Source organism: Micrasema longulum, unplaced genomic scaffold (assembly GCF_059751315.1).
Source record: "Micrasema longulum isolate JH-2025_06_02 unplaced genomic scaffold, ASM5975131v1 h1tg000073l, whole genome shotgun sequence".
NCBI classification, from domain to species: domain Eukaryota; kingdom Metazoa; phylum Arthropoda; class Insecta; order Trichoptera; family Brachycentridae; genus Micrasema; species Micrasema longulum.
The window spans coordinates 1081642-1096098 of record NW_028277280.1 but is presented as its reverse complement, the minus strand read 5'-3'; the positions used below and the strand labels follow the sequence as shown (position 1 = coordinate 1096098).

At 31.5% G+C, this 14457-nt stretch overlaps 2 protein-coding genes across 2 annotated transcripts; both read right to left on the bottom strand.

Annotated features, from left to right (window-relative positions):
• Window positions 1-3605: 3605 nt before the first annotated feature.
• On the bottom strand, window positions 3606-11289 carry LOC148284962 (uncharacterized). The gene is made up of 6 exons (XM_088232387.1): window positions 11171-11289; window positions 10919-11073; window positions 7866-10229; window positions 7635-7782; window positions 7300-7487; window positions 3606-6025 (listed from the first exon to the last, which is right to left on the bottom strand). Exons 2-6 carry the CDS (start codon window positions 11000-11002, stop codon window positions 3743-3745), a joined length of 5067 nt encoding a protein of 1688 aa, XP_088088513.1. The 5' UTR covers window positions 11003-11073; window positions 11171-11289; the 3' UTR covers window positions 3606-3742.
• Window positions 11290-11573: 284 nt separating this feature from the next.
• Window positions 11574-12107, bottom strand: LOC148284961 (cytochrome c oxidase assembly factor 6 homolog). Its single transcript, XM_088232408.1, has one exon. The coding sequence runs from the start codon at window positions 11957-11959 to the stop codon at window positions 11720-11722; it is 240 nt and encodes a 79-aa protein (XP_088088534.1). The 5' UTR covers window positions 11960-12107; the 3' UTR covers window positions 11574-11719.
• Between the last annotated feature and the right edge of the window lie 2350 nt (window positions 12108-14457).

Below are 14457 nucleotides of genomic sequence, written 5' to 3'. Positions count from 1 at the left end.
GGAGAGAATTAATATTTTATTCCCAAACAATAAGTCACCTGTTCTATTACTGTGCTTATAAACTGAGTACCGTTGTCACTGAGAAAGCGATTACATTTTACATTTGTACATTTTTGTTTTTGCACCACAACAGGCCAGGAGGCCTAATTACAGTGGTGAATTACATCACAGAGCACCCAGGCTTGAGAAAAATCACATTTTAATTTTTGTGTTCTCACCGGGAATCGAACCCGGAACCTTCCGTGCGTGAATCAAGCGTCTTGACCACTACACCACGGAGGCCGCCGGAGAGCGATGTGGGGTACCATAGCATATATAAATCTCATCAATGAGGGTCTTGGCATGGCTTTCTGCTGTTGCTACTTCGAGAGCAAATAGCTCTACCGAACAGGTCAAATGATAGCAATTCAAATCGCTGATTCTTTGGCGACGTCAACATAATTTCTGTTGGTTTTAAGTTTGTAACTTTGTACAATATTTTGAGTTTGTCCAAATTTTTGTAGACAAGAACTGGATTCAACTCCCTGGGGAGCTGTTTATATTAACATATTACAACACATTAAACCAGCCATTGACAGGTCATAAGCCCTGTAGATGCCTAGCTTCTATATTACCTTCTCTTAAATGTTCTTCATCTCTGTTGTAATATGTTAATATAAACAGCTCCCCAGGGAGTTGAATCCAGTTCTTGTATACAAAAATTTGGACAAACTCAAAATATTGTTGATAAATTACCTGGTCCATGAAGAAGTACAGAAATTGAAAAAATAACATTTTCAGGCGTTGCCTAGTATGCAGGTGAAATAATTCAATTAGATGAATCTCACTCGCATAAATAAAGGTTTCAGCTCTTTAACTTCACAAACATCAACAGATGAAAGAATTGAAGGAATATAGATGTTCAAATATAGGCAGAATGGTGAATGTTACACAGTGTGTAAAGTGGCCACTTAAACCAGCCATTGACAGGTCATAAGCCCTGTAGATGCCTAGACTTCTATATTACCTTCTCTTAAATGTTCTTCATCTCTGTTGTAATATGTTGTAACTTTGTATGTTTGACATTCAACACAAGTTTTCACGTAATTATTCATAGATTCCCGCATTCCTTTCCAAAAGTATCGTCTGGCGATCCGTTAATAGGTCCTTTCTGCTCCATCATATCCAGCTGTGGGATCACCGTGGTTAACGACTAATACTTTAGCCCTCTCTTGTTGGGAATGACCATTTGGGCAATCTCTTAGTTGGTGTCTGAGTTATGCGGTGAAGAATCCCATTCATCATGAGGTTACCACCCCTTGGTTGTCCAATAAGCTGTATTCTCATCAGAAGGTATCTTCTCAAAGCCATCTGCAATGTGTACATACAAGTACGAACTTCCAGGTGCGTGTGAGGATAGAGTTCAATTCCAGTATCCTACCCCGAGCAGCGTCTTGTTATTCTTGCTTTCAGACAGGATTCAAATTGTGTCTGCACCTTAGTGTCCTCCTGGTTGATCATTACCTGGGCTACCAATACCTTCTGTACTCTTGCAGCGCCATCTGCCAGAATAAGTTCCATGACTCGTTCTGTGAACTCAACCATAACCGTTTCATTGATGTATTACAATGACAGTTTCGTTTCCATTCTTTCTTATTGAGAATGCCTCTTTAATTATTGTCCCTTTAAAATTGACAAAAGCAGTAAACAGTTGCAAACAAAACTCAGATGTCGTGTGCTATGTGAAAGGAAGTCACTTCTTTTCTTATTCACTAATCGTTATCACGCATGTATCCCTACATCTACCCCACTCTTTTTATCTAATTGGAGATTCGGTTTACAGTGGATTTAGGTTACAGAGACTATATTGTAGTTTTTTTTGTCTTTCTGTCGAATAAACTTTCCCGAGATTGCTATTAGGACAAAACCCGCTTTTCCCACGTGTACACAGGATACGAATACATGCTATCTACAAATAGCCTCAAGGCTTCTCTGTCAGCTGCCAACACATTTACTGTCTCCTATATTAGGTGTGTATCTCATAGTTTAGAAAGTCGGCAGTTTTTCGTTTAGGATTAGAGAGTCTGATGTTTTGTAAAGTAGCTAAGCAAGATATTAATTTAAAGCACAACATTAATTGCTGGCTCCATCTACTTAAAATGTGGACTTACCAACTGTTGAGAGTATGTCGAAGATTTAATAAAAATATATTGTAACCTCAAATAAAATTTAACTATGTATATTTTCGGTAAAATCCCTCAACTAAATTAAATACACCGACTGGTTTTAGAACACAGCTGTGTCTTTGTCAAGGTTTGAACACCAAATTATAAATACTTAACATACATCTGCTAACATGTGTTTCATTCTCAGAAAAGGAATAAGGGGTATTTCTAAGCCGTGGCAAAGGACCAGTTTTGTTATGAAACTGGCAGATATATTAAATTGTTTTAAGTGGTATTACACAAAATAAATGTGTATTTGAATTATTTAACAAGGAAAATCACAAAGTTAATGGTAAATATAAATTTTATAACCTTTTTTGTCATTCATGAAATTCGGCATGGAAATCTGAAATTGTTCTTACAGTAATAACACGATACTGGCTAGAGTCGCCCATATGGAGAAAAACCATTCTATGATTACGAAGTTAGTTACAGATTACAGCAATACAACGGGCTGTTGGTACTTAAGAATTACAAGCGCAAACCGAAACCGTCCGTTACAAACCAAAATTAAAAATTATTTTGTTCTATGCAATTGGCTAAAAGGCTTCTCTGGTGAATTGCTACTCTGAGAAATTGTTACATGTATAAATAACACACTATAATAAGATGCTTTTGTATCTCAAAAATAAAACACCATTTTGTCAATACATTTGTTTTTATTGAAATATGAATACATTACTAAAACTTTTATTTCAGATATTATAAAAAATACAAAAAAATCATTCCAATTTTTGGTCATTGCATTATGTAATGTTATTAAAATCTTATCTAATTTTTTTATATGCAAATTATTAAAAAATCCTGGATTCTTTAAACAGCTTTTAAAGATTTTAGTTATATTATTTAGTTTTTAATAACATAATTCTTTATATCTTATGTAATAGTGGGATGAAACATCTTTGAATTACGTTTTACTAGTAAAAAGAAATATTTAAAAGCGATAATTGCCAGTAAAAAACAGTTAAACAAGATTGTTCATATCATATTAGTATATTAATATTAAGAGTTCTGATTTTTTTTAAATGAAACTCGCTAGTTCTATATCCAATATATCAATATATTTATGGCTTCCAGCCCTTTAAAATAAACCATCTCTAAAACTGAATCTTCAAAACAAAGGTTTAAAATGAACTCTAGTAATGATTAAACTGAATATCTCTGAAACATATTTTTGAGAAATCAGAACGTTTCCTTTTGAATAAGCTTACATTCATTATTAAGAAAAAAATGAACTTACTGAATACCTACTGAGCTTAAGTACCTTTAAAAAATATCAGATAAATATACTTTCCGATTAAATAAGACATGCATGCATATTTCAAAATAATTGTCGAGGAATATTTTTATAAGTTTAAAAAAAAGTGCATTTGATAATTTAAACAAAAATACTTTATACATACTTACCCTACATATTAATTATTAATCACAAAAATACAAAAGATTTAGAGTAAATATTTAAATGCACCCCCTTTCACAATACTTCAGTTGACTAGGGATGTTGTCACGGCAATACGGCTAAGATATTTAAAAAAAATCTAATTTCTTCTATTTAAACGCTCTATCAAGCTTGACACGCGTTTGTACAATATTATTGGCTCCCAATATATATTTTGAGTATTATGATCAAAGGGGTTTTGCAGATCTTTACTATTTTTTTTAGCATGACTTTTACTCAATTCTTTGGATAAGTTTTGCAAAAAATTGAGTGCGTGTGTTTTGGCTTCGCAGAATAGTCTTAGAATGTTTCTCAGATTTAGTATGGTGTTTATATGAACGTTGGGATGAACTTTTATCTGATTATCTTGTAATTTCAGTTGCATCTTTGAGCACTCAGTTCTTACGCTTGCATCTTCATCTTGAAGTAACCACAAAGAGGTGATCAGAATGTTCCCAATGATTTCATTCACGGGAGAATTGACAACCTTTTTTTCTACGTAGTAATGTAAAAGCTTCACTAAATGTTTCATAGATACGGCTGCCATTTTTCTGTAAGCCACTTCGAAGCGTTCAGGTTTTGACAACTGTTTGCATACTTTGGACAACTCCATGTGCAAATCCAAGTTTGATATTGAAATCTCTTTATCGAAAGCCATCGAGCAGACAAGCGGTAATAAATAGCCATGTTCGTATGCTATCATACATTCTTCAATATTTATGTTACAGTAGATTCTGCCAAGTGAGCCACAGTAACTTACGGATTCGCTTCTGCTAGATATCAAATATAAAATTTCGTAAATGATTTTACCAACGCATTCCTGTTTTTCACTTGACAATATTATGAAATATTCAAATATGTCTTGAAAGTTATCATATTTCGCTGCCAATAACTGATCTATTCTATCTCTAACAGTTGGCCAATAATTGATGTCTATGAGAACTGAACTATTGTCATCGATGCAGGTTTTCAATACACTCAATAATTCATCTTCGGAACAATTGAGAACAGCGTATGTGACATAAACTTGCAACCAAGTATGGATACCGACCTGTAAGTTGACATTATCCCCGTAGCTTTTTACAACATCAAATGCTTCTTCTAATGATTTACAGAAATCCATTTTCTCTTTGTTTAGCAGTTGTTCGATTTCCAAATGTAGGGCTTTTACAATATAGGATGTTTTTTTTCCATTAATAATATTTTTTAAATCTGTTGTAATAGTTTTCAGTGAATCTGACACTTCATCGCTCTGTTTTGAATTAAACAAATATTTTTTATAAGTGTTAAAGTATAAAACATACTCCTTCAATGCAAGTAAATAGCCGTGTATTTGGTTTTCTTTAGAAATAGTATCCTTTTTTCTCGTCCAATGATCGAAAAATATTGGAAAATCAAAACTTGATGCTATAATACAAGCGCTAATATTTCTGATATTATAAATTGGGCTTCCTAATAACACTATTAAATTTGGAAAAATATCTTCGAGGTTGGCAACATTTATGCCGAATTTTCTAGTTTCTGCGCTACAAAAATTGTTCAAGGAATACCTATTCGCCATGCTAGAAAGAAGACTTAATATTGGAACAATTGTAGAGTGTGAAGTTATAGCATTATCGGTGATGGATGCAGTTTTTAAACTAGACTTTATGAAATTCCAAAGTGACGGAACATGAGAAAATAGCTCATCCGGTGATACGGGTGATTTTGTAAAAGTTTCATCACCCTGGCTCTTTTTCTGTCCAATTAGTTTTGGAACTAAAGCTCCATAGAGTTGTAGAGCGGCATTTCTCACCTGCCACTGTTCATCAGTCAGATGCTTAAAGCAAACTGTGGCCAATTGTGGAGCAAACTGAATCACATAACTAGCGAGCGAACTTTCACACACTGTCCTGCATAGCAGATGTAATGCCCTAGCTAGTGGAACATCTGATTCGTTGGCAAAATCTTCCGAAAGTGGTCTATCTTTAGAAGTGTGGACTTCTAGACTACTGGATGGTTGCACATCCGACTCAAGAGACTTTGAAATTTGTTCCTCTTTACTAGTATTCGGTTGTATTTCAAACTGACCAGAATTTGAAGTGTGTGCTTCCACTTGACTAGGCTGTAAAGGATTAGCTCCTGTTTCTTGAACTTTTTCTTCGTGCACTTTCTCCTCTTCATTAGGCTCTATAATATTAATTTGTATTCCAGAGCTTGACGCTTGTTCTTCTACATTTTCCTCGGGATGACGGTTTGAAGTGCAGTCTTCCTTATCTTCAATTTGAGCAGTTTGAGATGGCTGGGCCTCCACAGATTCAACTTGAGAAGATCCGAGTCTTTTTCTACTTTCAGGTCTACTTAGAACTCTTAGAAGAAGATCCATGGTGAGGTAAAATAATGGCTGTAATAAAAAATATTTTTTAAATATCACTGAATAACAAACCACAAGACTAAGATAACCTAGTGGCAGTTTTTAATAGCACATGCAATAATATTGCCTATTTAGGTGGGCAATCGGCTATCATAAAATTAATTTAGGAGAAAAGAAACCGTATAATATGATGATTTGGCACAAAACAGTATTAAAGTATGCTAATGTATATCGAAAGTTTAAAACAGTTTTGACCTAAGTATAAATAAGAGCATTTTGTTAAAATAAATAAAGGATAGGTGGTACAAACTTGGAAGATCATGATTTGAAATATGCTAAAAATGTAAATTATTACTGAAAATTTGCTATTATTATTTAATGTACTATAAAAATAGGGTTTCAAGTGCAATCAGCAGATATGAATATGGCCAACCTGTAAATCAAATTATTCTAGGTAGGTATCATATTTTTATTAATAAAATTGCACAGAGTAATTAAAAATAAAATCACACTGGATCCCAGTACATTAACCACTTCCGCCTCCTGGAAAATGTGATTTAGTAAATTGTCAGTAATGCACGCCGACCGACATTAGTATATGTTGAGAGCGGATTTTTATGAATCTAATAATATAACTATCAATGTATTCAACACAAGTTTTCATTAATAATTTTCGGGTTTAAAAATGAGCACATACAAAACGGCTGGCAGTTTTTTACGTCAAGCATTATTACCGCAGACTATGCCTTTAATAAATGTTGCATACAAATTTGGCGCCAAAACGTCATACGTGTCGTTTGCCCCACAGGGCACCAAACGTCTCGTTTTTGGGTAATTTTAAAAGAGCATATTTTAAACGTTTGTTGAAAATTTACCTACTAATTAATTTATACATTTATGAATGTAGAAATATTATACATTTGGACAAAAAAATATTAATGCTGTTACCATGTAATTTTTTGCTTATTTAAAAATAAAAATTAACATAAAAAAACCCTATTATTGGTAACATAGCTGCATCAAAAAGAGCGCCAAGAGGAACAAATTTTTTCATTAAATACTAAATAGGTGAAGCATTTGAATATTCACTTCTTATTAATTGTGGTAATGTACTGTATGTGGCTAGTGTAATCTATGTGTAACCATGATTTTATCAAAATTAACTGGTGAATAAATGCCACTATGTGGGACTGAACTGAAAAAAAAGTTGGATAATAATGAATAATCCAAAAATATTCAGTTATCTTAATCAATTATTTATTTGATTACACCATTTTGCGGTTTATTAAACAGATCGAAATTACCTTTCCACTTTGAGAATCATTGCTTACAATCCTGTGTACTAATATTGTCAATCCTGCACTTTTTCTTGTTACGGACACTCCATGTAATTTTTCTGAAGTAGATTGTGTTAAAAATTCTTTCAATATGTCAGAAATCATTTGGTTGAAAACAGGTTTTTTCAAAGAAGTCAAATGTTTTACGGATTGACCTAAAAGAAGGAAAAAAATAGTAGGCAGTTACAATATTACATAGTTCATATTTTTAAAAACTTGCGACCAGAAGTATTTTAAGATATCTGAGTATTAAAAAAAAACAATAATTACTTAATGAACACAATACAATTATTATTTTATACCTAATGTAACTCCTGCGGATTCTATAGCCCCTTTATGACGACATCTTGTCAATACAGAAATACTAATATCTAGTAATGTTCTAATATCCACAGTTGGCAAATTATTACTTTGTAGAATAATCAAGGTGCTTGAAAGTTCACAGCAAGCCTAAAATAGAAAAATACATGTTAAGTAGTGTTTGATAAAAATGAATATAAACAAAAACAAATTGCAATTAAAATGACACTTACCTTTAAATTCAACCAAATGTTATTCAATATTAGTTGGTGCGCGTTTGATAAATGTTGAGTATTTTCTGGTTGCTGTTTCTCTTTATATTCTGAAGATTTTATTATATGTTCAATACTTTCTCCCATTTCGGCAAAGCTCGGGGGGACGTCTAAATTGCTGTTTTCACTTTTACACGCTAATATCTTGATAAAATAGTTTATTATCGTAGTTAGCAACTCACGAACAGAAGTCATGAAAGAAAAAGTCAATCTGTCATCTGAATGCTTAATATACATGTTAATAGCTGAAATCATTCCATGTAGCGGTTGGTTATCGTAGATAGAAAGAAGAATATCCTTTTTTTGGTAAGTCAACTGTTCCGTTGCTCTATTTAGCAGGTATTCACTGATGCCAAATGGATGAATTAGTCTTTTCAACGCTTCGGATCTTATAAGAGTCGATTTGTTCAAACAGGCTACTATTTTAAACATCAAACATCCACACTCCACTTCGTAAAACAGTTTACTTTTACAGGAAATAATTCCATGTACAAAATGTTCTTTTTTAGACTTGAGGAATATCTTGTTCTCAGAAAAATACTGCACCAAAATATCAACTGCAGTTTCTCGTATATCGTTAGTTGAATCGCTGATGCAAGAAGTTAAAACTTTGACACTATATTGATTATGAAATAACCATTTATTACGGCTCTCTAGAAATGCCAAAACTTTCCAAGCTTGATCTCTTAAATTTCCCTTGCGGCATAAACTTTTTTGTATGTTTGCTTTGTCATTGTATCCACCACAGAGATATCTAAGAATTACGTCATACATTTGAAGAGAGAGAAATTTTCTTTGATAATTCCCTTGCTCTAAATTTTTAATTAGAAAGCCATGTATCCAAACGAAGAAATCTCCTATTTCATTTAAACTGCGCGCTATGGGCACAATGTCAAGATCTCTGTTTTTCAGTAAACCTAAGCAAGAGTCGCGAACTCTTGTAAGGAAAATAGTAAAACTATTCAAAGTGCTGTGCCGAAATGAAGTTAAATCATTATTTACATTGGATTCCAAAAATATTTGCACTTTGTGAAATTCATCTGGTGTGGGAACAATATTTTTCTGTGTTTCGCAAACTATTTGAAATGCTTGAGAGCGCACATTTTCATTTATGTTTATCAAACCGAGGTCAATGTATTTCTTTAAATCAAATTTAGTATTGTGCGTGGTATCCCAATCGTTCCAAATGAAGCCCAGTTTTCTTCCCAATCTTATTACGCCTAGTAATGAAAACATATCATTCTGTTCAACCGCTTTAGTGAAGTAATATTCTAACAGGCATTCTATCAACTCGGGATATTTTTTTATGGTCGCAGGCATCCAATAGTTCAGAATGTTATTTTTGCCAACAAAGCTATCACTGCCCAAATATTCCTTGAATAATGGTAAAAAAGTATCTGTCCAATCATTAAAACTCTTGAAATATTCTAGGATGGTTTTATACATATCACTTCCGGCAGAAATGAGAGAGGAATGTTTCAAGCTATATTCTAGGCCGTTTAAATATATCGGGTGGTTTGCTAAGATCTCCAATATGTCAAGTTTTAAGTGAGGTATGATCTCAGATAAAACAAAATATTTGGCCTTGTTCCATGGAAATTTTAGTATGCAAGCTGTAATACTGTCAAATAAATCAGGATTCTTAGAAGTATTTTTATTCAATATGCTTAAGAATAATTTCCATATTTTCTGATTGATTTCTCTGATACCGGATAGCACATTTTCCCAGTTGTTGAATATCACATAAAAAAGAACATTCTGAAAGTCTCCGATCACTTTATTGCAACAATTCCAATCTACCATTTTAAGAATGATAGAATGGAGGTTTCTAAAATGCATAAAAGTACTGCTGGAATATGTCAAGCACGCATTTGTGGATATTTTAAAAGATATGAGCATTATGTCTTCTGAGAGTTGACGAGATCTTGAGTTTTCGGGCAAGTAAGATTTATTCAATAAGTTTGTCTGAAATATTCCACTGATTAACGTTGTCATTTGAGATTCAAATTTCCTATCCTCAATACTCTTTGAAATTACTATTATGTTTGATAAGTCGTTTTCCATCTGGTTCATCTGTTGTAGTAGGTAACATGTTAACTTAGTGTTAAGGTTTCTCAAGCAAATTTCACAGTATTCTTCTGACAATATGACAAAGAGTGCACAGTAGGCAGAAGAGCACAATGTTTGTCCTTCAACTGTGCCGATGCCCGTTGTTAGAAGATGTTCTAATATTTCCGAAAGCTTAGTAACTGAATCAATTATTTCGGAATCGTACGAATCGGGTTTTTTTTCAGTTTCTATTTTGTGGCACATGCGAATTACATTCTGAAAAGTAAATTTTAAAATTTAAAAAATATTTGCAGCTTTTTATTTAGCATCTTTTCTGGTAGGTTAGCATGAAGTTTGATCCTAAAAGATGCTATTTGAGTAAAAAATTTAATTGATTCACTTTTAACCTTGATTTAAAACTAAGATTTATATTCACATTTCATGCTTGTTATCGCAAGTGTGAATCAGAAAAACATTGCAGCTTGCAATTTTTTTGAAACAAGAAATCTTGATATTGGTCACATCTGGAGATGGGTCATTGAAGACAGATGATTCATATAACATTGCTAACATTTATTCCAGCTTATGGCTTTTTATTTTAGAGCTCCAAATTATATGCATATTGTATTAATGTTACAAAAGCTTTTCATTAATGATATTTTTTAAAGTTTTTTTTAATGAATAATCGATATGTAAATCATGATGTTCTGATAAATATTGACTATAGAGCACTTTAATATCAATTATACGACATTCATACAACTTTTATGAATATCAAAAGAAATCGTCTAAATCGCGAACAATTTCAAACATTTTATTTTTACATTATTATGATATTTAAAACATTGGATTGCAACAAAATCTCTGATTCAAAACAGCTTCTCCTTTCCAGAAAGAAGCATTTGAGAAAACCACGTTTTAAGAAATGAACCAATTCATAAATTTTGTGTATTTCAATTACTCACCCTTAGAACTTCTAGATCAATGTATTTTGGATCCCTTTTCAATTGAACACACCAATTTTCTATTAAACTTACTGATAATTCCATTTTTTACTATTTTTCTACAGCCTGCTACTTCACTCTTGACTATCTTATTGTATTGTTGTACTGTCGGGTAACTTAAAAATAAATTTTAGAATGTATATAGAAACACGTAGGTGTGTGTATATGTATATGTACATGTGTATTTAGTCCAATCAATAAGTATATATTTACCACTTGCTTAAAAGGTTTTTGCTTCCTTGTTTTACCCAATGCATTGGGTGAATTTGTAGTGCTGAAAAATATCTAGGTATTAGGTATTGACTGACAAGGAAAATTAAGTAAGAATATTATTTTGATTTAACAGTTTATTCACAAAAGTAACATATTAAAAACTACTTAGAAGTATAAACAAAAGGATGCACATATTAGAAACAGACGAAATCATAAAATAATATTTTAATTGTAATAAATAATGTACTAATTTGTTTTTATATTAAAAAATAATAACCAAATACATGCTAATTTTTACTTAGGAAAACTATACCATAAACCTGATATTCTATAGTACTTATACAGAACAACAAATAATATAATGAATAATCAATATATATTTTTTAAGATATTAAGTTGAGTGGTGTAAAGACAGGAATTTATTAATGAAGGTATGTATTTTTTCAGCTAAATCTTGAAACTAATAGATGTGCTTCCCAATATATTAGTTTAGTTTTAATGCAAAAATATGCACATATATTTTGTAATAGTCTTAATCAATATTTATATTTACTTTTTAACTGGATCATATCCTGATTCAATTTGTTTTTTGAATATTTCATAATCCCGTTTCCTATCGAAATGTTTAACCCATTGTCCCGGACAGTTTGTTTCATACAATTTCCTGACTTGCTGGCAGACATCTGGAGATGGCTGTTCAGCCCCTACATTGTGTTTATCCAGACATTCCCAATACCTGTCCCGAGAATCCCAACAAGACTGCCTATCGGATTTATTCGGAAAAGACATTGTTTTTAATTCACTACACTTATTTTTAAGTCACTGATAATATCAAATGATTATTGTACAATATTATAAAATCATAACACAATACTTAAGATTTTACACTTTTAAACTAACACTTATACTCAAAATAATACTATAGTAATCATTACAATGAGTCAGTTCGAAATCAGCGCTCCCGTTCGACTGACCTGAAGTCCAATACTGAACTGGATAGATCAGTTTGCCAGAGAAGTATGACAAGTCGTCCAATCGGAAATTTTTGCAAATGTTTAGCCAATCCCAGTGAGCAGAATTATTCAGAGTGAAAGAACGTGCTGAAAAAATAATGAAAAGCACATTTTAACATAAATCAGTACTGCATAGCACTAAACTTGTTTAGTGGGCGGAAAGCCAATGTGACATAAACAAATAAAAGGAGACATGTTTATTTTAGTGAAAACTACATATTCGCTAGATAAATCTGATTTTATTTCAATTCCAGCAAAGCTTTCTTGCTAGATCATAAAATTATTGCCAGCGAAATCAATCAAGTGGAAAGATTTGTTCATACAGAGAAATACTCAAAATTTTAGGCAGAAATATATAAATTTGATAGTTGACTGAATGTGAGAAAATAAAGCTTTCATCCAAATGTCATAAAAAGTCTTTGATGTTTTGTAAGAAAAAAAAATACATTTTGATTATCTTAAAAGTGTTTATTTGTAAAGTAGTGAAAACTATTATGAAATTTATTAGTTTAATTATTTTCAACTAAAACATAATAACAAAATGTTTTTTAAAGATCATTTATAATTTATTAGTAATAATAAATATACAAGTGAAAACATCAGATTATATTTATGAATGGACTCCAGATAAAATTAGATTACCTTGAGCGGGAAGCAAATCTATTTTAGAAAATATTTCTGTTGACATAAAGTTAACTATTAATACATGGTCACGACATTCGAAAATAGATATTATGATAGCTTAATTCAATGTTCAGAAAAGTTGAATTATTATGTTGAATGATTTGAAAAGATTCCTGTGTATCTAATCTTGTTAGTGGTAATAAAATATATTAAAAAAAATCGTAAAACCTCTAAATGCATTATTAACTATACTGAGAAAAAACACTTTGACTTTTTGACTCCGCAAAAGTTGTTTCAACATATTTTTTTTAGACATGATAAATACTCATGAAACCATTTTAGTTCCTTTATATTGTTTCAATGGATGAGATTTCGAAAAAAAATCTAGTAAATAGAGTTAATGCTTTTTACCAGAAAACAATAAAAAATTGTAGGTATTTGTTTACACATGATAACATTAAAATTGAACCTCGGGAGGATTTTGTCAGTTGATAAAGCTAAAAAAATTACATATATTTTTGCAATAATAACTTGTTTTCTTAAATTTTGTCATTTTATCAGTAAACTTACAGAACATTTATTTATATTTACATATTTAGTGGAAAACTTTTATTAAATAATATTTAAGAATTATAGACACATAATATCTTCTTTCTCAATTTTTTTGTTTGGTTTAAAAAAGCATTTTTACATTCTATTTTGCTCATACATACGTATTATTTTGACATGATTCCTACATAAAAAAAAATAAATAAAAATAAAATACAGATTCTTTATTACTTTTGAAAAAAAAAATTAATTGGCTTTTCTGTAAAATTGCTGCATGTCGCTTGGAAACGTTTTCCTTTCCAGCATCAATGTAATATACCGTTTAATAATCTATTTTTCATAATTTTTGGAAGATCAACTGTTTTAAAATAACAGTTTCAATTTTTTTTCACCACTTCTAATCAAAACGGTTTTATAACTGGTTGACCAAAATGGAATGGATAACTAGGCTTGGAAATTTATTCCAGTCTGAAACCACTCTGCTGGAAAGGAAGTTTTTCTTGGGATTGAGGTTAAATTAGAAACGATAGAGCTTCCGGCTATCACCCCATAAATTTGTTTTGGGATTCAATGAGAATGTCCAGTGCTATGGGAACTTGGATATAAAAAATGTTTTCTTACACGCGGTAAAAATTAGAGCATTATACTGTACAGCGAAGATTCTCAAAAATGTATGTAAAAATGTATGAAAATGATTTTAATAAAATCATACTTAAAATAACATCACAAGTACTTATAAATCAACCAATGATAGAGTGTTGTAATAGATTTCCGGTGCCCGGAAAGCCAACCCAACAATCAGGACAACTCATCGAATATAACTAGTGATGGCACGGGCGGGTAATTAAAAAATTACAAAACTTTAGAAAATCCTAGCGATGATAAAAAAGAAAAAAAATGGCTTAGTTTGATAGTCTTTTAACAAATAATAAAAAAACAGAGAACTTTCTCATTTAGCAGTGCTAGTAACTAGCTAAGCAGTGAACATAAAAGACTTAACTCTTAAAAGACTTTGGTAAAAAAATCCTTTGCGAGGGGTGATGTAACATTTTGTTACCTTAAGCAAAAGATGAAATATACTCAAGTTCATAAATTTGAAAA

Excerpts from the sequence above, each read along its gene's own strand:
- LOC148284962 (XM_088232387.1), bottom strand. The coding sequence starts at position 11,002 with ATGGAATTATCAGTAAGTTTAATAGAAAATTGGTGTGTTCAATTGAAA. Across the intron at positions 10,230-10,918 it reads TTGATCTAGAAGTTCTAAGG|AATGTAATTCGCATGTGCCA; the intron begins GTGAGTAATTGA and ends TTTACTTTTCAG. Across the intron at positions 7,783-7,865 it reads ACATTTGGTTGAATTTAAAG|GCTTGCTGTGAACTTTCAAG; the intron begins GTAAGTGTCATT and ends TTTCTATTTTAG.
- LOC148284961 (XM_088232408.1), bottom strand. The coding sequence starts at position 11,959 with ATGTCTTTTCCGAATAAATCCGATAGGCAGTCTTGTTGGGATTCTCGG.